Genomic DNA, 25885 nt, shown 5'->3' on the forward strand with positions numbered 1-25885 from the left:
GGCAGAGATGGAGGCAGGCGGCAAACAGGCGAAGTCGAGGCCACTGGCAAAGAGCAAAGTCAGGCAGTCCAGGTCACATTGGCAAGAACTAACAAGGCAAAGGGCAGGCCAGAGCACAAGACTAGCAGGTGAACCACACAATAGCAGCATTTAATAAATTCAGATGAGGTTTGTACTTATGTTCGTTTTTGTAACGTGAGTAAATCAGGCCTGCTGTATTTTCGTGAAAACCTATGTAAGTGGTGAACTGCTAAATTTAAAGGGATGTGCACAGCATAAATTAAGGCATAGGTTAGATGTCGAGAATTAGCAAATCTGTGTAAGTTGATTGCATGTGGCAGATCATTTTGTGGCTCAGATGACTGTTACCCGGTAGGAAAGTTAGTGATATGACTTGTTCAGTGCAATGCCAGTTTATAGACCAATAAGTGATGCAAAGATTGCCATGACAGAGGATTGCTACTCCTTTTAAAACACTGTTATGAGGTTATTATAGAGACCATCCTGATAAAGAGAGACTACCCTACAACATAGAGAATAGAGAAAATTGCCATTGACTCAGCTGACATAGAAGTGCTGCGGTAGAGTTGTAGGTGCCTGGCAGAGGGAGAACTGTGTCTGGGTGCCCAACAGAGGCGGAACTGGGACGATGGTGTTGGCGGGTTTTGTAAAGGGTTTTGTAAAGCCACATTAGTCTGGCAGGAAGCTGCAGACATCAGGTGACGCTGCAAGCAAATTACTACAACAAAGAAGGCAGAAAAAAATAATAATGCACGACTGTAAGAGGAAATAATAAAAACGTGATTTTATTGGTTATCAAATGATTAGACTCAATATTTACTCAGTTAATTTTTGATCTATCTATAGAAGTTGGATTTCCCTAAAAATACCTAATCTTACATCAAGATTAACATCTTGTTTGGGATATGGGGTTATCTGTTAATGTGAAATGTTGTTAGCTACTCTCTAACCCATGTGATCATTTGATTGTAAATATTGTGTGTCTTTTGGTTCAAAAGACTGTAAGAGAAAAGGTATAAATATGAAAAAAGGAGATCATGATAAAAGTACAGAAAAGTGACGTCACGTCACTGGATGCAAGCATAGAAAAATAATGACATTTACAGAAGAGAAGATAGATGTATACAAATGAAAACAAACGGCAACAGAAAGTTTTTTATTTGTTTTGTTTTTAAAAAGGAAATAACGATTTTTATAGTTTTCTTTTTTTCTTTTATTTTGAACAGAGATGTAACTTTTAATCTTGTTCTCTAAATAGGCAGGGGTCCAACAACCCCCAAATGTTGAACAAGAGCTTTCCTACCCACCCTTCCCACTGTTTTAGGAGTTGTACTTCAACAGGTAGCTTTCTCCACATCTTCTGGGACTGTCCAGTAGCTCGGGCCCTGTGGATGAGGGTGTGGGACATCTTTAAGCAAGCTACTTCAAGCTCTGTAACCTGCTCCCCAGCACAGGCTTTCCTGTATGCTAGCTCCCCAGAGGTCCTCAGCTCCTTTAAGCGCTTGTACATTTCAAGCATTTTGGCAGCCCAATGGGTTATAGCTTGCAAGTGGAAGTCCATGGTTCTTCCGATCCCATAGTTTGTGCAAAGATTGGATGTGCTGATGGAAACAGACAGGTTAGCAAGATTATCGCCTCCTATCTCCTCCTCCAGTGATACATTCAAAATTGATTGGGCAGAATGGTCTACGTATAGGACACAAAACCCTAATGGTCCTTAAGGGTCTTGTTTTTTCTTCTGCTATGTTTTGTAATTTATGAAGATACCTGTGCAATATACCATCTAGAGATATTTTGTTGAATGATTTCTCTTGAAAGCCATATGTTATCTTACTGTTTTAAACCAACAATGACATTTTTAGTGTTGATGGACTTTAGGAGCTTGTAAAGATTGTTTCATTACTGGTTTATTAGCTTTACCCATTATGACTATAATGTGTAATTTATGTCTACTCAATATCTTTAGTTACCTTTCTGTTTTTCAATAAACTCATTTTGTAAACTAAATAGGCAGGGGGTCAAAAGAACCCCTTAGTACACATTGGACCATATCCTGTTAACTTTTTTCTCGAGTTTTCTCCAAGGAGATAATTTATCATCTCATCTAAAAAAATAACTTTTCTGCACTTAGCAATTGAAAAAGTACTAAAAAAGTAGGTAAAAGGTAATACTAAACTTATTTTGAGTAATTTCTTGCTTGGTAAGAGCTTTAAAAGCATTATATTGATAAGATTTGAAAATATCTCCTTGGAGAAAACTCAGGAGAAACGTTATTAGGATATGGCTCAATGTATATTAAAAAAAACATGAGCCCAAACTAGGACTTTAACAATCATAATACACACCGGTCTTATCATTCATAAGAGCCCAGCCCATTCCAATCCATTCCAAAACCTACCTTTGCCCCCCTTGTCTCCTTTGACGCCCGGATAACCTGGTGAGCCTGTGTCGCCCTTCTCTCCAGTCACAGTGTGCCTCCCATCATCTATAACCTGGGATTACATAAAGATCAAAAAAAGGAAATCCAAATTTCTACACTAGTCAGGAAAAAGGTTTATCAAAGTCAGAGTCATTTCATTTAAAACAAAAAAAAGTGATTTATAAAGACAGAAAAATTGCAGTCTTTTGAAAAATGTAGTCATGATACTTACAGCTCCTGGGGGTCCCGGTAGTCCATGTTCTCCTTTGTCTCCCTGTAAAAAGCAGTAGTTTAAATCAGCCCTGTATTCTTTTTCAATATTTTAGCTATATAAATGAAACTATCAGTACATGGATAACCTTTACAATTCTTGTTAATGTTCCACAGATCTTGTTTCTTCGTATAATTTGTAATAATGTACATGTGGCAGCCATGTTTACTTAACTCTGCTACATAACTTGTGTTCACACTTGATATAGCCAGGCATTATCACGCTGATATCATCAGTGGTCCCTGTTCATGCTGGGCCCTGCATGTACTTTACTCTGGGAGTCTGTAGAGCAGCTGGAAACCTCCTCTTGAGGAGGAAACACAGCCACATGCTATTCCATGAGAAAGGCCAAACTCCATGAAAGAGGAAGTGGAAATAAGTATTACTTTCGGTGAAGTACAGTGGTGTAGCTAAGGAGCTGTGGGCCCCATGCAAGTTTTACAATGGGGCCTCCCAAACACTCTATACATAACAATTGATATGGTGCACCAAAACCTACCAATGGCAACTACAGTGTCAGAGAAGCAAGAAGGGGATGGGGGACAGTTTGTTAATGATTACCACTATTCAAAGTATTTATAGAAGTCATTATTATCAGGAAATGACCAATAGAGAGCTAATTCTGCATTTGAAGCAGAGCCCTCCGGGGCCCCTCTGGCCCAAGGGCCCCAATGCGGTTGCAACCTCTATTGCTACGCCCCTGGTGAAGTAGTAGTAATATCTACTTTTGGCGCCTGAGGAAGCAGGTCTTTAACCCAGCGACATGTTGGGGTCCATTGTCGACATGTTGGTTGCATTGTCCTCCTGCATACCAATAATCTAAGAAATACTTATATCTTGACTGGTGGATTGGACCACTTCTTGCACTTTGGGTTATTTTATATCTATATGCTGTTCCTCACAATTATCTATTCAGAGGATCCCCCTCCACTCCTGGGCCCATATGCATCTTACTTTTTCTCCTGAGTTTTCTCCTAGGTGATATTTTTAAATTTGTCAATAAAATTCCCTTTAAACCACCAGAAAGCAAGAAAATACTCAAAATAATTTTGATAGTACTTTTTCCATTTAGTTTTGGTACTTTTTTTAGTTGAAAAGTGCTAAAAAGTTATTTTAAATAAAAGATGAAAAATTATCTCCTAGGAGAAAACTCAGGTGAAAAGGTGAATTGCATATGGCCCCTGAAGTGTATTGGAGTGGGGTGTAGCTATCCCCCATACGACCTCACCACACAAATGAACCACAAATCATTAGGATAGGCAAAAAGGGATTGATCACTGTATATATGTATATAGCACTTACTTAGCTTTTTATATGGTCTACCTTTACCCCTATGTGTCTTCAGATCTAGCAAGTCATTCGTTGAGGGTCTAGCACACTGATAGTTACTGGTAGTGAGTAGGGATGATCGGAATGAGCAAATTCCGTTCCGCCGGAATTGCGGAATTCCGCCAGCGCTAAATTCCATTGCCATTACATTTCTGCGCAATTTTGCGAATTTCCACGTAATTCCGCATTCCGGCACAAAAATTTAAGTAATCGCAAATGAAACCTTGTTTATGCTAAATGGTAGCCCATGAGACCTTGTGGCTGTTCCCCCCGTCATTTTTTTTTTTTTCAATTTTCTTATTTTTGTTTTGCAGCAGGAGGTGTTGCTTAACCATTTGTGCCGCCCGGACGTGAAGCTCACATCCGGGCGGCTGCCTTCCAGCGCTCTGCGCGCAATCACACCCCCGTGCCCGCATGGTGTTCCCCAGTAGCCCTGGGATCAGTGAAAGGGAACATTGTTCCCGATCACCGATCCCTGTCCCCCGCAGAAAAACCGAAGCGCTCACCCGTGAGGCTTCAGTTCTTCTGCCCGGAAAGATTTCCGCATCCCCCTTGTACTTCCGCTTAGCGAGAAGTACAAGGAGGGAAACCAAAAAATGAAGGTGGCCATCTTGTGGCCAAATAGTAAAACTACAACTACACATTTTTTATATTACAATTTACACACATACTAACATTAAATATTAGCTATTTATGTCCCACACCAAAATATTACCCACATAAAATTTTTAGACATAAATAGTTACCTAAGGGTCTGAACTTTTTAAATATGTTTTTGAAGGGGGTATACTACAAACACTTTTTTAAATTATAAGCTTGTAAATAGTGATGGACACAAAACAGAAACAATGCACCTTTATTTCCAAATAAAATATTGGCGCCATACATTGTGATAAGGACAACATTTAAATGGTATAATAATCGAGACAAACGGGTAAATAAAATACATAGGTTTTTTTTATGGTAGCGTGGATTATTTTAAAGCTATAATGGCCGAAAACTGAGAAATAATGAATTTTTTCCATTCTTCTCTTATTAATCCTGTTAAAATGCATTTACAGGAAAGTGGCTCTTAGCAAAATGTACCACCCACAGAAAGCCTAATTAGTGGCGGAAAAAACAAGATATAGATCAATAAATTGTGCTAAGAAGTGATAAAGTTATTAGCTAATGAATGGGAGGTGAAAATTGCTCTGATGCATAAGGTGAAAAATCCCCACGGGCTGAAATGGTTAAGCCATGGGACCTTGCGGTGGTCCCATGGCAGTCATTTGGGCGCCGCATGAGGTGTCGCGTAAGCTATGGGACCTGGCGGTGGTCCCATGGCGGTGTTTTTTGCGCCACAGGAGGTGTTGCGTAAGCTTTGGTAAGCAGTGGCTGGATGGTGTAATGGTTAAGGGCTCTGCCTCTGACGCAGGCGACCAGGGTTCGAATCTCGGCTCTGCCTGTTCAGTAAGCCAGCACCTATTCAGTAGGAGACCTTAGGCAAGTCTCCCTAACACTGCTACTGCCTATAGAGCGTGTCCTAGTGGCTGCAGCTCTGGCGCTTTGAGTCCGCCAGGAGAAAAGCACAATATAAATGTTATTTGTCTTGTCTTGGGGACCTGGCGGTGTTTTTTGCACCGCAGGAGGTGTCACGTAAGCTTTGGAACATGGCGGTGGTTTTTGCGCCGCAGGAGGTGTCGCGTAAGCTTTGGGACCTGGCGGTGGTCCCATGGCGGTGGTTTTTGCACCGCAGGAGGTGTCGCATAAGCTTTGGGACCTTTGCAAAATGGTTGGGATAGGTGAGATCGCTAGGGAGCTGGTTGCTAACATAGGATTGATTGGTTTTTGTTAACACTGTAATTGGTGTTGAAATAATTCTGATTTTCATGCAGAAATCCGTTTGGGTGGTTTTTGTAAGCCTCTGATTGGTGCAGAAATTCCGATTTTCCTTGTGATTGGCTTAAAAATTTTTGCCGGAATTACGCATAGTTCCGCGGAATTTCCGCTATAGCGCTATGGCAATTCCGTTCCAATGCGACGGAACGGAATCACCAAATTCCGGCCGGAATCGCGGAAAAATGAATTCCGTGGTACACGGTGAGCATCCCTAGTAGTCAGCTGACATATGTGCCTATCCTAATGATTTTTGGTTCATTCATGTGGTGAGGTCGTATGGAGGATAGCTACACCCCACTCCAATACACTTCAGGAGTGGAGGGGGATCAGCAAAGACCCCCCCCCCCCCAATGTTGACTTATCTACATGGCTTGCTGAACCTAGCAGACATTTGCAACCAATACAGAGGTTTGCATTGGCATTCTCTTTTTTTACCATCCTATTTTTACACTAGACACTTACCTGTGTCCTGTACCTATAGGGCTGGTGCAGACGGACCTCCAATGCATGAATATATTTTTCCCCTAGTACCATTCGGAGAGTGTGTTTTTTTACAAATGTTAAAATCACATAAAGCAGAAAAAAAAATGCTGCAAAGGCTGATTATAATCAGACAACCTGCTGCCAGATAAATATTGTAGCGTATATATACATACATTTCAAATTGTATTGCATTAATCAATTGATGCATTGAAAAAGTGCAAAATAGTGAAAAAAATTATCTCTCCCCTGTGTCACATGACTGCCTATGGCAGGCAGAGATGTCAGATAAGCTAATTTGAAAGCACAGGCTGTTAACAATATGTCTGCCTCCATGAATAAGGAAGTAGAAACTGTGCAGATTAATTTTAGGATTTGTATCAGCTGTAAGAAAGAAATGTTTTTGTTTAAAGATTATTATGCTGTTGTGTATCTTTTAGAACAGAGAGTCCCATGGCGGTGGTTTTTGCGCCGCAGGAGGTGTCGCGTAAGCTTTGGGACCTTTGCAAAATGGTTGGGATAGGTGAGATCGCTAGGGAGCTGGTTGCTAACATAGGATTGATTGGTTTTTGTTAACACTGTAATTGGTGTTGAAATAATTCTGATTTTCATGCAGAAATCCGTTTGGGTGGTTTTTGTAAGCCTCTGATTGGTGCAGAAATTCCGATTTTCCTTGTGATTGGCTTACAAAATTTTGCCGGAATTACGCATAGTTCCGCGGAATTTCCGCTATAGCGCTATGGCAATTCCGTTCCAATGCGACGGAACGGAATCACCAAATTCCGGCCGGAATCGCGGAAAAATGAATTCCGTGGTACACGGTGAGCATCCCTAGTAGTCAGCTGACATATGTGCCTATCCTAATGATTTTTGGTTCATTCATGTGGTGAGGTCGTATGGAGGATAGCTACACCCCACTCCAATACACTTCAGGAGTGGAGGGGGATCAGCAAAGACCCCCCCCCCCCCCCCCCCCAATGTTGACTTATCTACATGGCTTGCTGAACCTAGCAGACATTTGCAACCAATACAGAGGTTTGCATTGGCATCCTCTTTTTCTACCATCCTATTTTTACACTAGACACTTACCTGTGTCCTGTACCTATAGGGCTGGTGCAGACGGACCTCCAATGCATGAATATATTTTTCCCCTAGTACCATTCGGAGAGTGTGTTTTTTTTTACAAATGTTAAAATCACATAAAGCAGAAAAAAAAATGCTGCAAAGGCTGATTATAATCAGACAACCTGCTGCCAGATAAATATTGTAGCGTATATATACATACATTTCAAATTGTATTGCATTAATCAATTGATGCATTGAAAAAGTGCAAAATAGTGAAAAAAATTATCTCTCCCCTGTGTCACATGACTGCCTATGGCAGGCAGAGATGTCAGATAAGCTAATTTGAAAGCACAGGCTGTTAACAATATGTCTGCCTCCATGAATAAGGAAGTAGAAACTGTGCAGATTAATTTTAGGATTTGTATCAGCTGTAAGAAAGAAATGTTTTTGTTTAAAGATTATTATGCTGTTGTGTATCTTTTAGAACAGAGAGGAGTTCTGAGTTCAGGTCCACTTTAAAGGAGTACTCTTCCTCTATAGACATATTGGCATTTTTTTTCATTGTTCATCTTTCAATATAGCCATAAAAGGACTGTGAAAATGCTTGAAAATGTGTATAGATTTTCTTTAGAATGAATCATGAAAAAAACATATTTTCCACATTTCTATTTACATTTGTTATGTTCTATAGGACTACATATTGTCATATACATACTTTTTGTCCCTCTTGTCCAGGAAATCCAGGGAAACCTGGGCCGCCTGGGATTCCCTTTGAAGATAAAAAGATTAAATAGGTGATGTCACTGGCTTAAACATTATATAAATAACTGCAAGTAGCTTAAAATGAAACACAAATCCATAATATTCGTTTTGAACAAAGTGGGGAACGTGTGAGAAGTTCCATCAATACTTTTTGTGTAGTCTGTGTACTTCCTGTATATTGATTTTCTGCCCTAATGATAAAAGTTATCAGGACAGGATGTGATCAGAGAGCTTTACAATGGGAATAAAGAGAGCAATAAAAATATATTTTAAGTAGCATGGGAAGGGTCAGAACTGCTGTTGTGTGTTTATTGCTACACAAGCTGCTGCTGTGGGAATTACTTTTCTTGTGGCAGTGACATATGTCAGTAGGGAGAAGAAGTAAAAGGAAGTCTCCCAGCCTGGACACTGACAGCTAATAAAAAAAACGACACAAGCTTTAATTACTTTCTATTGTTCCCACAACTAAGCAGTAGTTTTGAATGGAGTTTCACTTTAAACAGCAAACTCTAGATGAATGCTGGATGTTTGATTTTATGTATGATTTGTTATCACTGAGAAGTGCTCAGACATTTATTTTAACAACAATAATAAAATGTAAGATGTTTTGGGCAGAACTATAGCAAATTTTCTTAAAGTGGTCTTTACTGTAAAAAAAATCCACTTCTGATTAATATGATATTAGAATGCTGGAGTAGATGCACAAATAAAATGTGATGGTTTAATCACTATTTATTGGTAGAGTTCACAAGCTCTTGATTACAATGGTGCCATCTTCTGGCCAAAATAAAGAATGCAGATGTGACATTCTTGACTATGCTTTTTATACAAACTAGCAAGAAATGCTCAATACAGTAAAGCAGTGCAAGAGCAAAGTAGCCACTCTAGTCCCCCTTGCTCACCGTGTGTTACCAGTACGTATGATAACTTTTGGATTCATGGTTTATTAATAACTCATCTTCTCCTCACTGCTATGCCTCCTCAATGCCCATCCTACTGTTAAGCTTGGAGGTGTAATCTCCACAGTCAGCATGCAACACATAAGCTGACGTGAAGGAGGTACACACACCAGCACAAGGAATCAGGATATCCTCAGTTTAGTGGAGGAGAGGACTGACTCCAATAGGAGATTGTGGCGCACAGAGCCGGTGCAGATCCGAACAGCCACAAACAATACTTTCGTGATAACGTCTCAGCGCAAAGTAGCGCTGAGCGCATAAACCAGAACTGAGGAGATCAGGGCAGGTAGACAGAATGAACGCTTGCTTAACTAGCCACTACTTAGTGACAGCAAGCATCCACAACAAGACAGACTGGAATGAGGCAGCCAATGCGTTTGCAGCGATGGCGTGCCTCACAAAGACAGGACAGGATAGTCAGGAAATAGCAGGATCAAGATAGATGAACGTAACACAGACAAATATACAATAAGTATGTTTTCCTAGCGTATTACAATTACAGCTATCAATGAAACTATTTGTAACGTCTGACTAACATATGTATATATCGGCAATGAACCGATATATGACATAAGCAGGAACACTGACTAGCACTGGAGCAATACAGGGAACAGGGCTCAGAAGGATTCGCTATCTCTTCGCAGAGATGAACGCAATCTACAAACGGTAACAGGACAGGATTCAGAAGGATTCGTTATCTCCTCGCAGGGATGAACGCAATCCACAAACAGGACCGGGAGCAGGATACTAGCTCAGCACGGGTGATCACGATACGCGCAAACTACCAAAACGTGCTGGAAGACTGACTAACTGAACACAGGAAATAAACAGTTCGTGTACGTATATATCAGCGACACTGATGTATCAACGTAACACGAATACAAGGAAAATAACAAAATGCGCAAGTATGCGTATATATTGGCGATGAACCAATATATGACACAAGACAAGCAGAGTAACAACTTCTAGAACAAGAGCAGAACTAGGAGGACTCGCTGACCCCTTCGCAGGAGTCAGCACAGTCCACACGGACTAGGAACGAGGTGGGGCACGAGCAGAGTAACAGACAGAATCTGAAACTATGGTAGCCCATGAAGCATTGCAGGAAGCAGTTCTTTATACTGAGGTCATCCAATGGGAGCAGACCTGCAGATTCCCACACAAGTGAATGGTAATTAATCACATGCTGACAACAGGAAAAGGCAGACAATGATATGCAGCCTGCATGAAAGGGATTGCCACCCCATTGCAGCAGACAATGTTTGTTTACACAAAAGCATATTAAACTGTCATTAACTTCAGAGCGACTGCAGATAGGGTCAGCAACTAGTTTGAGTGCAAACCAAACTATGCAAGCAAATGCATGTAATTACATCAAAAACTGCTTGTCTTCAGTCAAACTGCAGCCAACAATACATGCTGCAGACATGATCATAACATTACCCCCCCCCCCCCCCCCCCTTAAAAGCGGATACCAGATGCTTTTCAAAACTGAAATTCCCAACAAAACAATTTGACTGATAATTCATGATGACCGGGACAGCCCGGCAAGACCAAATTCCAGAATCAGTCCCCACAAGACTGGACCCATCAGAACCAGAACCTACAGAACCATGCCCGTCAGCACTACAAGCCTCAGTGTGATACCCATCAGAACCACGACTTCCAGAAAAAAGCCCCCAGAAACTCTCTGAGCGATACCCACCGCCTTCCAGGGACTGTCCAAAAACGCCAAAGCCTTTGCAATGCCCACCGGAACTGTCCTTACCAACACAAAACCCACTGTTGAACCAGTCCAAGGTACCAGGACAAGTTTCCTCAGAGATCTCCCAGAACACTTGGAAGCTCCAAAGAGATCCCCACAGGTCAGAACGCCCCTTAGGCTCACATGGAGAACTATCAAGAACCCCTATGGAACCCAGGGCAACTCTAGAGTCAGGGTCACAAGGACAAACATCAAGATCAGGGCTTTTAGGGACCAGAACCATCTCCCGGCATGCAGGCCAACCGGCAACATCAGAACATGTCTCCACTAGGGAAGCATGTGAGCACGCTAACACTTGGGCACTCTGGCATACGAAGCACATCTGGGCACACCGGCACAAGAGAGACTTCTGGGCATGTCAAGGAACTGCGAACCTCAAAGTCAGTCAAGATAGGACCGAAACCAGGACTGGGCAAAAAAAAATCATCATGACTAGACTTCACAGTTACTGGATTCTCACTAAAAAATGCAGGATCAGACTTAGATGTCTCTGATTCCAGCAAGGTTATTAACAAATCATGTTCAGGGGCATTTACAAGACAGGACAAATCTTCTGATGTATGCACCGAACTAGACAGGGTTCCCATAACTTCTTCTGGACTAGACAGAGACTCATCAAATACACTGGATTGGAGCTCATGAAGGGCTGCAAAACAAGTCAGTATTGCAGCAATCCCCACTGAACTAGGCAAAACTGAGTAACTCACTGGACAGAAAGGGGACTCTGGAACTTCTGCCACACCGGCCAGAGAACCAGAATTTTCCAGGATACAGGGCTGGGTTTCAGAAACACTCATTAACCCGGACTGAAATTCTGAGATTTCTATTATTTTTTCCAGCGAGTCAGAATTATCCATGTTACAGGGCAATACTTTTGAAACATTCAGAGGACAGGGCTGAAGTTCCCTGACTACTGTGATATCAGAGAGGGACTCAACATCTTTAGCTAAATCAGACTGTGTACAGGGCAAGGTATCAAAAACGCTTGCTGACAAAGACAACGTTTCAATAGCTTCTGCTTCACTGGGCAGAGATTCATCAAGTTTTATTAGAGCAGACTGTAATTCCAAAACAGCTGCTAAACAAGTGAATACTACTGCAACACCCACTGAAGTAAGCAGTGTCTCAGACTCCTCTATTAGAGGATCTGAAGTATCCAAAGTACTGGGTGAAGCATAAGACTCTGCGACCACAGCTTCACTGGACAGGATCACTGAACAGGCCATATCGCAGGGCAAAACCATGGAAGCACCTGCTGGACAGCATAATGATTCTGTGACCTGAGCTTCATTGGGAAGATCTACTGCACAATTCATGGTACAGGGCAAATTTACTGGAACATTTTCTGAACAAGGTAATAATTCTACGATTTCAGGTTCACATAGCAGATGCTCTGAGCTATTCACGAAAGTAGAGCGAGGTGTAGGGACAGGAAGATCAAGACACAATGTTTGTGCATCTAAATCACTATTCAATTGTAAAATTGGGAAATTCAGATGCTGGGGTTCTGAGGTTTCTAGACAGGATTGCTGGGACTCAGAAACTAATGTAGTGCATCTATTGGCATCTGCTGGATCAGACAGGAGTTGAACTTTATTAACACAGGTAAATTCTACAGAAGTGTTTGCAGAGGCAGGCAAAGATTTTCTAATGTCTGTTTCACTGAACAAAGACTCATGAGTACTGACTAGGCTGGACTCAGAAGTCAGCCGGACCTCTGGGTCCTCTGCTGAGAAATTTGTGCAGGGCAAGGTTAAGGAAGTATTAGTAGTTTCTGTCTTACTGGGAAGTAACACTGAGTTATCCATGGTACAGGGTGGAATTACAGGAACTTCAATTTCACAAAAAAGGAGCTCTGAATCACTCGCTGAATCAGCCAAAGGTGCTGAAGCAGGCGAGTCCTCAGGAACTGAGGAAGTGGAACAATCTCCAATTGACAGTGTGTCTTCCCTGGTATCAACTGATTGAATCGCATAAAAATCGTCCAAAATCATTCTCCACACATCGATCAATGGAGCCACAAAGTCATACCCACACACACCAGTCTTTATTAGGTTATAAGCCGACTTAATGCATGCATTCAATACTAATTCACTTTTTGCACTGTAAAACTGACAAAATGAACTTGCATCTTTCTTCCATTCATAGACCAGGGCTTCCATCTCTCCTTTCTCAAATGGAGGATCCCATGCATATTTAACAGCTGAGCATTCAAGCTGATCACAGTTGGCAAATGTGTTTGTGGCAGAAACATACATTGGGTTATCTAGCAGGCGATTGGCCGATTTCTTATTCCTAAGGATCTCCAATACCTGTAGCAAGTGTTGAACTGTAGTGTATGCAAATTTCCCTTGCTGCACGAATAAATTGATCTGTTCAATACTCTGTAATATATCTTCATAATCATATTCAGATAATTCATTTAAACAAGAACTTTTATTTTCCCTGGCTAGCAATGAAAGTTCATTAGTAGTTTCATAGGTCCATTTGACTCCCCTGAATGGTGACTGAATTTCATTATCTGCTAATGGCGGAGTCTCGTTACAGATCTGATGCGCAGTCGCTAAGGGCAACGACTCCGCTGATTGTAACGCTTTTCTTTTGGAGCGTTTACGTTTGGCTTTAGACCTTGCTGCCTTAGGTGATTTATTCAAAGCAGAAGAAAAGTTATCAGAACAATTATCTGCTTGCTGATTATTTTTGTAGGCAGTAGAAGGAGCAGCTGATTGACAAGCTGCCAGGAGCTTATCAAAAGGGCTAGGCAAATCGGTTTTGCGCAGCCAGTTATGGATCACAAACGCTAGAAATTCCAGCGGTCTTTCTTTCAAATTCGTATGATCCAAGACATCGTACGCCCACTGGAACAAATTTCCCTTAAACAAAACATAAATTAACTGGGGGGCCCACGTTAAAACAGGAGTAGCCTGGAGCTCGGGATTGGCCAAAAACCTGGTACATTCAGAAAAAAACTCATTTTCTGTTTCAGAATTAAGTTTCTCAAATTTCTTAAAGGAACAGGAACCATAACAAACAGTGTCATTTTTGCTGGAAACCCCCCCCCCCCCCTCCACAATGGGGATTGGTAATGGGGCTACCATAATGTTAAGCTTGGAGGTGTAATCTCCACAGTCAGCATGCAACACATAAGCTGACGTGAAGGAGGTACACACACCAGCACAAGGAATCAGGATATCCCCAGTTTAGTGGAGGAGAGGACTGACTCCAATAGGAGATTGTGGCGCACAGAGCCGGTGCAGATCCGAACAGCCACAAACAATACTTTCGTGATTACGTCTCAGCGCAAAGTAGCGCTGAGCGCATAAACCAGAACTGAGGAGATCAGGGCAGGTAGACAGAATGAACGCTTGCTTAACTAGCCACTACTTAGTGACAGCAAGCGTCCACAACAAGACAGACTGGAATGAGGCAGCCAATGCGTTTGCAGCGATGGCGTGCCTCACAAAGACAGGACAGGATAGTCAGGAAATAGCAGGATCAAGATAGATGAACGTAACACAGACAAATATACAATAAGTATGTTTTCCTAGCGTATTACAATTACAGCTATCAATGAAACTATTTGTAACGTCTGACTAACATATGTATATATCGGCAATGAACCGATATATGACATAAGCAGGAACACTGACTAGCACTGGAGCAATACAGGGAACAGGGCTCAGAAGGATTCGCTATCTCTTCGCAGAGATGAACGCAATCCACAAACGGTAACAGGACAGGATTCAGAAGGATTCGTTATCTCCTCGCAGGGATGAACGCAATCCACAAACAGGACCAGGAGCAGGATACTAGCTCAGCACGGGTGATCACGATACGCGCAAACTACCAAAACGTGCTGGAAGACTGACTAACTGAACACAGGAAATAAACAGTTCGTGTACGTATATATCAGCGACACTGATGTATCAACGTAACACGAATACAAGGAAAATAACAAAATGCGCAAGTATGCGTATATATTGGCGATGAACCAATATATGACACAAGAGAAGCAGAGTAACAACTTCTAGAACAAGAGCAGAACTAGGAGGACTCGCTGACCCCTTCGCAGGAGTCAGCACAGTCCACACGGACTAGGAACGAGGTGGGGCACGAGCAGAGTAACAGACAGAATCTGAAACTATGGTAGCCCATGAAGCATTGCAGGAAGCAGTTCTTTATACTGAGGTCATCCAATGGGAGCAGACCTGCAGATTCCCACACAAGTGAATGGTAATTAATCACATGCTGACAACAGGAAAAGGCAGACAATGATATGCAGCCTGCATGAAAGGGATTGCCACCCCATTGCAGCAGACAATGTTTGTTTACACAAAAGCATATTAAACTGTCATTAACTTCAGAGCGACTGCAGATAGGGTCAGCAACTAGTTTGAGTGCAAACCGAACTATGCAAGCAAATGCATGTAATTACATCAAAAACTGCTTGTCTTCAGTCAAACTGCAGCCAACAATACATGCTGCAGACATGATCATAACACCTACAAACTCCTATCTGGGTATCTTAGCCTTGTTAATTTTTTGTGTTGGGGCTTTCTTGGGGAGATAACACATTATTTCATGCACAGGGCTGTAATATCTCACAGAGGAGAAGCAGCACCTTAGCAACAGAATTCATAGTATCAGACGCACAAATTGTTTTTACTGCTTCTTTGTGACCAATGTTCGTTATTATCGGCAAGCCCACCCTTTCTAAAACCTGCATATCAATATGTAATGTTTTGTAGCACAGAATGTACATCATACTTACAGAAGTCCCCTTGTCTCCCTTTTCACCATCTTTTCCAGGTTTTCCCTAAAACCAAACATAAATTCCCATGTAAGTAGATCAGTAAAACAAATAAAACAACTGTTTAGCTTTAAAAAAAAAAATTCTTTCTGATGCAAAAATTCACGAAAATCGTTCTTATGTAAAAATTCACGAAAATTGCAAAATCAGGTTTTATGTGAAAATCAATCCTCCAAAAATCGGGAAAAAATTTGCAAACTTATAAAATTTATTTTTGAAGACATTTTTGCTCAACAGTCAAATTCTACACTATTTTCACGAAAATTAAAGTAAAAAGAATATCAGCATCAGAATATATTTTTGTTGGCCCCAAGTGCATGGTCATGCTATTTATTTTCTTGATAGGTCCTTCTGGGTTTTTGATTATTGTTTAACCCAAACAAGTTTGCAAGATTAAAATTAAAATTAAAAATAGACAAGGCACCTGGCCCGGATGGCATGCATCCTCGGGTCCTAAGAGAATTAAGTTCAGTTATAGCTAAGCCCCTTTATCTTATCTTTTGTGACTCTCTTGCAACTAGCAGAGTCCCAGTGGATTGGCGTACAGCCCAAGTTTTCCCATTATTTAAGAAGGGCAAAAAATCTGATCCAGGAAATTATAGACCTGTAAGCTTAACATCAGTTGTATGCAAACTATTTGAGGGGTTACTAAGAGATACTATACATGACTTCATAGTAGAAAATAATCTTATTTCTCAGCATCAACATGGGTTTACTAAAGACAGGTCCTGTTTGACTAACATGCTCAGCTTTTATGAGGTAGTGAATGCTAATATGGATATTGGGAATGCTGTAGATGTGATATACTTGGACTTTGCAAAGGCCTTCGACACTGTTCCCCACAAAAGTCTGGTGCAAAAGTTGAGGATGCAAGGACTGGGGAAGAGTTTGTGGGCATGGATAGGGAACTGGCTAATGAACAGAAAACCAAGAGTTGTGGTCAATGGATCATACTCAAAATGGGAGACTGTTAGCAGTGGGGTCCCACAGGGGTCTGTACTGGGTCCAGTGCTCTTCAATTTATTTATTAATGACCTAGTAGATGCAGTAGTGAGTAATGTTGCTATTTTTGCAGATGATACAAAATTGTGCAGAATCATCAACTCTCAGAAAGATAGTGTCATATTGCAACAGGATCTGGATAGGATGGCTATATGGGCACATACATGGCAGATGAAATTCAATGTTGACAAATGTAAAGTCATGCATTTTGGTCGTACCAATGGTCTAGCACCATACAAAATAAATGGGATACAGTTGGGAACATCAAACTTGGAGAAGGACTTAGGAGTACTCATCGACAACAAGTTAAATAATCGTACTCAATGCCAAGCCGCTGCAGCTAAAGCGAACAAAATTTTGGGATGCATTAAAAGGGAAATAAAAACTCGAGATGCCAGCATAATATTGCCCCTGTTTAACTCTCTAGTAAGGCCACATCTGGAATATGGAATTCAGTTCTGGGCACCACATTACAAAAAAGATATTGCAGTTTTAGAGCAGGTGCAGAGACAAGCTACAAAATTGATATGTGGGATGGAAGGTCTCGCTTACCAAGAAAGGTTAGATAAACTGGGTTTATTTAGTCTAGAGATAAGACGCCTTAGAGGAGATCTAATTAACATGTATAAATACATCAGAGGGCAATATAATAGCTTGGCGGATGAGCTTTTTGTCCCTAGGCCTTCTCAAAGGACTAGAGGACATGAGCTGCGCATGGAGGAAAAACGTTTTAGCCATTTATTTAGGAAAGGGTTCTTTACAGTAAGAGTGATTAAGATGTGGAATGCATTGCCACAGGAAGTCGTTATGGCAAACTCTATACCTGCATTTAAAGGGGGCTTAGATGCTTTCCTTGCGTTGAAAGACATCCATGGCTACAATGACTAAGTTATGCCTAATGATGTTGATCCAGGGATTTTATCTGATTGCCATCTGGAGTCAGGAAGGAATTTTTCCCTTTTGGGGCTAATTGGACCATGCCTTGTGGGGGTTTTTTCGCCTTCCTCTGGATCAACAGGGGTATGTGGGGGACGGGCTGGAGTTGTACTTTGTACTGGTTGAACTCGATGGACGTATGTCTTTTTTCAACCAAAATAACTATGTAACTATGTAAGATGGAGCGCAAAAAACAAAAGTACACAATTAAAAAACTGATATAAAAAACTGAATACGATAAGAAAATAAACCCTACAACTTTACACATGACTAATAAAAAAAAATATTCCCCTAAAATAAAGATGCAGAATTCAGAAGAATTCAGAAAGTATTAACAGAAAAAAGAAACTAAAAACAACTGCAAACAAACAACATACAAGTTAGATATACAATACTGCAGGAACATGGTACAACAAAGCTGCAACACAGCCCTGTCTAACTTTTCCTGTACAATTACTGCTATCCTTACTTCTACAAAATACAACTCCAAACTCCTATTTCTTCCTCTCCTATCCTCTCTCCATGAGCTCTGCAAGTAAACAGAACACTGCCTTATATACTTGCCTTAATTACGTGAATAACTACTGTATTGAGAGGTTGCTGGCACTTGCCTTGGTGTTCACATGGCCTGGTTACTACAGGCTGCTGCACCTTATTGTATTAGCTGGGTTATTTATGGAATTAAATACTGACAAAGGTTTATCTGTCATGCAGTGGTGTTTCCTACTGCTTAGATTACAGGAAAATACTGCTGCTTTACTTACCTTGATTTTTTTTTATCAACACAGGACTACTGATGGCTTCTATATGGTTAGGAGTATTTCTACACATGGGGCAACAGTAACTTCCACCAATCCTGGTGATTCCATTTCTCTACAACCTAAAAGGCTACACTGCAATACCGATTAGTGAATCATCTTCACTGGCCACAATGGTTTTCCCATTGTTTAGTTTCTTACTACTGATGACTATTTTCAACATACTGACTCTGAATAATACTAATCATGGGAGATTAACACTGACATTAGAACTGTAAAGTAACCATTTTGTAGACAGCTCTTTTCCTTACCCTTGGCCCTGGCTTTCCAGGCTCTCCTTTTTCTCCGAAACGGTCCAGTCCATGCCTTCCCTAAACAAAATAAAAAATAAACTACCCATATACATAAAAAATAAAATAAACTATAATCGGTGAATAGTATTCATTGCTATCACCCCAATATTTGTGCGATTATGGTCACATGTGGTTTTAGGATTTACGATGAGTTCAAGAGTTAGGTACTGGACATTCATGGTTTTTGTATTCACAGATAGGTTTATAGATACATCCAAATCACTGTACCAATTAAAAGAAGTAGTACCTAGTTAAAAAGTTAGGTTCAGCTAGTTAGACTGAGGTCAAGGTTGGGACTAAACAGTGGATAGGATGAGGTAAAAGCACAGTAAAAAACTTGGGCCCATATGCAATTCACTTTTTCTCCATAGTTTTCGCCAAGGTGATATTTTCACAACTTGTCATAAAATACCTTTTAAGCCACTAGCAAGCAAGAAAATACTCAAAATAAATTTGATAGTACCCTTTCACCAACTTTTGGGTACTTTGTCAATTTTAAAATGCTGTAAAGTTAGTTTAAAGAGAAGATGAAAATTATCTCCTAGGAGATAACTCAGGTGAAAAAGTTAATTGCATATGGGCCCTGGTCTTTGTTCGTTCACACTATAGGCCCGATCCAATTCACTTTTTCTCCTAGGAGATAATTTTCCATCTTGTGTTTAAAATAACTTTTCAGCACTGCAATTGAAAAGGTGCAAAAAGTAGGTAAAAGGTACTGTCAACACTGTTCTGATTATTTTCTTTGCTGGTGACTTAAAAAGTATTTTGTTGATAAAGTGTGTAAATATTGCCTAGGAGAAAATGTAGTAGAAAAAGTGAATAGAATAAGGGCCAATGGGGTTGATGCATGGAACTGTCGCAATATTACCGTTAATACAAGTTACGCTGTTAGCACGACCCATGGTCCTCGAGTAATGCAAGCGTTGCTATGGTAACAGTGTTACTAAACTGACATGTAAAACTGCTGCCAATCTTATTGCATTTTGTGGGAAACTGCTGCCAATCTTATTTCCTTTTTTTGGGAAATTGCTGCCAATCTTACTGCATTTTGTGGGAAGCTGCTGCCAATCTAACTGCATTTTGTGGGAAGCCACTGCAATCTAATTGCATTTTGTGGAAAGCCGCTGCCAGTCTAACTGCATTTTGTGGGAAGCCGCTGCCAGTTTAACTGCATTTTGTGGGAAGATGCTGCCAGTCCGACTGCATTTTGTGAGAAGATGCTGCCAGTCTGACTTTGTGGGAAGCCGCTGTCAGTCTAACTGTATTTTGTGGGAAACCGCTGCCAATCTAGTTGCATTTTGTGGGAAGCCGCTGCCAATCTAGTTGCATTTTGTGGGAAGCCGCTGCAAATCTAGTTGCATTTTGTGGGAAGCCGCTGCCCATCTAGCTGCATTTTGTGGGAAGCCGCTGCCAATCTAGCTGCATTTTGTGGGAAGCCGCTGCCAATCTAGCTGCATTTTGTGGGAAGCTGCTGCCAATCTAGCTGCATTTTGTGGGAAGCTGCTGCCAATCTAGCTGCATTTTGTGGGAAGCCGCTGCCAATCTAGCTGCATTTTGTGGGAAGCCGCTGCCAATCTATTTGTATTTTGTGGGAAGCTGCTGCCAATCTAGCTGCATTTTGTGGGAAGCCGCTGCCAATCTAGCTGCATTTTGTGGGAAGCTGCTGCCAATCTAGTTGCATTTTGTAGGAGGCCGACTGCATATCTTGTTGCATCTTGTGGGAAGCCGCCGCCAGATTATGTGTATTTTGTGGGAAACTGATTTTGTGTTTTTGTTTCTTGGGGGGCTGCGCTAGCAAGAACACTATTTATTAAAGTCGGCCCTGCACCATATTGGCCTCAATTCACTAAGCTTTATCAAACACTTTATCAAACGTTTGATAATTTACCTCATGGGTAAAATCTAATTTTGACTTCACTAAGGTGTTATAGATTTATTGAACGTTTTATTGATAAACCGTTCAATAAATCTATAACACAGTAGTGAATTCAAAATTAGATTTTACCCATGAGGTAAATTATCAAACGTTTGATAAAGTGTTTGATAAAGCTTAGTGAATTGAGGCCATAGTCTGAAAAAAATGGCCCTCCATGCCCCCTGAAGTTGAACAACACTGTTCTACACTGTACTCCACCTCAAATTAACTTTAGTAGATCAGCCATACTGGACCTTATTCAGATCACTTTTCCTCCTAAGTTTTCTTGTAGTAAATAATTTTTAATCTTCGGTTTAAAATTACTTTTCAGCACTCTGCAATTGAAAAAGTACCAAAAAAGTAGATGAATAAGTGCTGTCAAAATTATTCCTGGTCTTTTCTTGCTTTCCAGTGGCTTAACAGACATTTAATTGATAAGGTGTAAAAATATCTCCTATGAGAAAACTTAGGAGAAAAAATGAATTAAATAAAGGCCATTGTCAATTATTATTACCTCTCGCTAAACTTCAAGTAGAGTGGAATGAAAGTATACAGTTGTAAATGATTCTAAAGAAAAACAAAGTATGTACTGAACATAAAATAAGTTTCACTTACAGGAACTCCTTGGTCACCTTTGTCACCTTGTGCTCCTTTATCCCCCTGTAAAGATGAACAATCAAGATTAGAAACACAGCAACAGTAGGTTTACATACACATTAGATTACAATATGGAATTCCCCGGTGTAAACAGTACAATTCTTCTTTGGAAGATAATGGGTATGGGCAGTTACAGAACAATTGCACGTCTGTTTATTTACCTCTGTGCAAAGTAAATAGCGCATATTTGCCAATAAAGACTGCCATGGCTAACAATCTAGCATGCATCTAGCATGATGGGCCTATAGTAACCGACAACCGAGCAGCCCAATCACATTGCTCTCTTCACTAATACTGCCACAGAAAGCTACTATGTCATGAGCTGCATGACATCCCTCCACCCCCCTCTGTAGCCACAGATGCTACTGACGAGCAGGCTAGAGATGTGTCTGTACAGCATCGGGCACCAAACTGTCGCTGAGTGATCAATCATTAGCTCTGATGGGCGACAGTCCTCATACTTGTGTAGTTTAATCACAGTGCAGTCTTTATGTTTAATCTCTGTGAAGGTTCAACTGCTGGTAAGAGACCAAATATCACCAACATTCTTCTGTTTAAAAGTGCAATATAATTTTCAACGTTCCTGGAACAAAAGCTGGTGAGATGACATGTATAATGCCCTAGGGCAATTTTTTTTCTCTTCTTCTTTTTCTCTCTTTTGTTGACTGTTTTTCGGCATTGTTAAGTGGTTAATGTTTTCATTCAAGCTTTGATATAATAGTCAACTGTAGCATCCAAATGTTTGTGTGGTTTACTAAAGAAATAACAATAAATGTTTTTTTTAAGACACAATATAATTACTTTTTCCCGGAAAAAGACTGATGATGTATTCTGGCCATCAACTGTTGCTGGGCCTTGTGGACCTGGGGGCCCCGGGGGGCCAGGCTCACCCTACAGAATAACGGATAGAAAGATACACTGTCAGTACAACCTTAAAGGTTCCCATTTGCTGGGAAACAATCCATATAAAATAACCCCTAAATCATATTAAGATACCTTTGAATGTGACTAGAAGAAATACACAATATTCGATTGGATTTCTTCAATAATTTACAAGACCAAAATAACTCCCAAATCATATTAAGATACCTGTGAGTGTGACTAGAAGAAATACACAATATTCGATTGGATTTCTACCATGGGAATCTTAATAACCATCATTCAGGAGAAATAGTCCAGTTACCGTATTTAACTGAACAATCAGGTCTACGCTAATACCATGGTGCCTAAATGATGCTGGCAAAACTACTTGCCATATATGATCATTAATGTTAATGAAATCCTCAGCACTTGCATGAAACAAAAAAGTTTTACCTGACCAATCTTTACTAGCTATCACATGACATAGACTATCAGGAAACATTACCTGTTGCGTAATTGCAGTCAACTTCACCTACCTGAACTGGGAATTTATTTTCTTTCTAATAAATCCAGATTGTCCTAATTTTATTTTTAAGAAAACACTTACGGCAGGGGCATGCACATGTCTGCAAATACACGGACAGCTACTACTTCATAGACTTTCCAGTAACATTCCCGCTTCCTGTTAGCAGTGTCTACTCTGCCTCCTCTCTAACAATCTGCAGGAAGTGGGACTTTGTGAGTAGAGATGTAGCGAACGGTTCGCCGGTGAACAGTTCCAGGCGAACTTTGGGGGTTCGCGTTCGCCTGCACCAGGCGAACTTTTGCGGAAGTTCGATTCGCCCCATAATGCACTATGAGGGTCAACTTTGACCCTCTGCATCACAGTCAGCAGGCACATTGTAGCCATTCAGGCTACACTAAGCCCTGGAGCCCCACCCCCCTTATTTAAGGCAGGCTCGCCGGCCATTACACTCACTCCTGTGCCTGCTAGAGACAGACTAGGGACAGCTGCTGCAGACTTGTTCTCCTAGGGACAGATTAGTTAGGCTCTTGGCTTGCTCCTGGATGATTGTTATTGCTAAAATAGCACCCTTCAGCTCTCTTTTGAGAGATAATGTTTTCCTGATGTGTTTTTTTTTTTGTGTGTGTTGCTCACTGACACTGACATTATACAGCCCTATCTGTTGCAGCTGGACCTTGGTAATTGTTATTACTGAGCCAGCCAGGCCCTGCCTAATGGCCCATACTCACGAGGGACTTTTGTCGCCCGTGAGTATGGGCCGTTGCACGCGCGCGCACCCCGAACTGTCGCCCGTCGCTCTTGTCGCCATGCGATTGAAAGTTTCAATCGCATGGCAACAGTCGCCGCCGCACCTCCGCCGTAACTGTCGCTAGTCCGCGTGAGTACGCGGACTAGCGACAGCAACCTCCATAGAGGTAAATGGAGCTTCCGGCGGGGGGAGGAGGAACGTCGGCGACAGCTTCCGTCTCGCCGCTGGTCCCTCTTCCGCGTGTGTACGCGGAGGGACCTGGAGAGAAGCTGTCGCCGGCCTGTCGCTAGCACGCTCACGTGTGCTGGCGACAGGCCACTTCTGCAGCCCGTGAGTACGGGCCATAATGGCCCATACTCACGAGGGACTTTTGTCGCCTCAACACGCAGCGCGCGTGTTGCGGCGACAGGTCGCCCGTGAGTATGGACCGTTGCACGCGCGCGCACCCCGAACTGTCGCCCGTCGCTCTTGTCGCCATGCGATTGAAAGTTTCAATCGCATGGCAACAGTCGCCGCCGCACCTCCGCCGCAACTGTCGCTAGTCTGCGTGAGTACGCGGACTAGCGACAGCAACCTCCATAGAGGTAAATGGAGCTTCCGGCGGGGGGAGGAGGAACGTCGGCGACAGCTTCCGTCTCGCCGCTGGTCCCTCTTCCGCGTGTGTACGCGGAGGGACCTGGAGAGAAGCTGTCGCCGGCCTGTCGCTAGCACGCTCACGTGTGCTGGCGACAGGCCACTTCTGCAGCCCGTGAGTACGGGCCATAACTATCTATACTGGGACACCTACCTATGCCTACCTAACTACTGGGGCACCTACTTACCTATACGGGGACACCTACCTACCTACCTATACTAGGGGACCTACCTATGCCTACCTACCTATACTGGGACTCCTACCTATGCCTAGCTAACTACTGGGACACCTAACTATGCCTACCTACCTATACTGGGTCTCCTACCTATGCCTAGCTATCTACTGAGGCACCTACCTATGCCTACCTACCTATACTGGGACTCCTACCAATGCCTAGCTAACTACTGAGGCACCTACCTATGCCTACCTACCTATACTGGGACTCCTACATATGCCTACCTACCTATACTGTGTCTCCTACCTATGCCTAGCTAACTACTGAGGCACCTACCTATGCCTACCTACCTATACTGGGACTCCTACCTATGCCTACCTACCTATACTGGGACTCCTACCTATGCCTACCTACATACAAGAAGATAATAAGGTCGTTGCTTCATTGTGGACAGACCAAATTCGATCAGCTGGACAGTCACTGTTGTTCTGTCATTGAGCTACCACAGCCCGGCGACCATATGGGCTGGAAAACTGCCACGGCCTGCACTCTGGCCATGGTGCGCACCAGTCCAGCATGGCCATCACTACGCAAACAGCTGTTTGCGGTGTGTTACACAATGAGTTTGGTGTGTCAGTGTGAAGCAGAACTCTAATTACACTCCCTGATTGATGTATACACATGCAAGATGTTTGAAAACACTTTAGGCCTGCAATTTAGCATTCAATGTGATTTCTGCCCTTAAAACGCTGCTTTGCGTCAAATCCAGATTTTTCCCCGGGACTTTTGGTGTCTATCCCACTCATCCATGCCCCCCTCCAGGTGTTAGACCCCTTGAAACATGTTTTCCATCACTTTTCTGGCCAGCATAATTTTTTCTATTTTTCAAAGTTCACCTCCCCATTGAAGTCTATTGCGATTCGCGAACTTTTACGCGAACCGAACCTTCCGCGGAAGTTCGCGAACCGGGTTCGCGAACCGAAAATCGGAGGTTCGCGACATCTCTATTTGTGAGAAGGAAGATCCGTGAGTGTATTGTTTTTGGAAACTGCGGCTGCGTTCTGGGTCCATTCCACACTGTACTACCCTGTTGAACCATGACTGCGGGATGCACTGGTGCTGTGTACAACTTTGATGCCGAGTAAAGCACATTGAAATCACAGAGAGCAGTCTATATTGCTATTTTGTGGACCGGTCTTAGGATTGAGTTTTTTTACAGGTTCTAAGCGTTCCAATTTGAATCAGGGTTTATGAAGAGGTGTTACAGTAATTGGCAATGAATGAGTGGTGATTTTATAGTGTAACTTGATACTTAAACAACATTGATCTATTTATTACTTCCTATGCATATTTTAGGTGGTGTATTTTTTATTGTTTGAAGTTGATTAATACTTATATTGCTGATTAAATTTAATTGAATACAAATATTCTTTGCATATGCGCAGGAGTTGTATTCTTTTCTTACTGTACTGTATTTTCACTTCAGCAGGTCAGGGGATTAACTTTTCCCTCATCTGTCCTTATTTGGTTGATAAAAAAATGACTCCCACATCTAAAA

General features: G+C 41.8%; 1 protein-coding gene across 1 annotated transcript in view; it reads right to left on the minus strand.

Moving 5' to 3' along the window:
* COL4A1 (collagen type IV alpha 1 chain) overlaps positions 1–25885 on the minus strand; it is a 234260-nt gene that overhangs the window by 64482 nt on the left and 143893 nt on the right. The window contains exons 13-19 of the mRNA XM_068268035.1: positions 22185–22274; positions 21342–21386; positions 18770–18829; positions 15724–15768; positions 8182–8235; positions 2673–2714; positions 2420–2513 (exon numbers count right to left, since the gene is read on the minus strand). Of these exons, the coding sequence (XP_068124136.1) occupies positions 2420–2513; positions 2673–2714; positions 8182–8235; positions 15724–15768; positions 18770–18829; positions 21342–21386; positions 22185–22274 (430 nt within the window). The remainder of the gene's footprint in view (positions 1–2419; positions 2514–2672; positions 2715–8181; positions 8236–15723; positions 15769–18769; positions 18830–21341; positions 21387–22184; positions 22275–25885) is intronic.

Source organism: Hyperolius riggenbachi, chromosome 2 (assembly GCF_040937935.1).
Source record: "Hyperolius riggenbachi isolate aHypRig1 chromosome 2, aHypRig1.pri, whole genome shotgun sequence".
Classification (NCBI taxonomy): Eukaryota; Metazoa; Chordata; class Amphibia; order Anura; family Hyperoliidae; genus Hyperolius; species Hyperolius riggenbachi.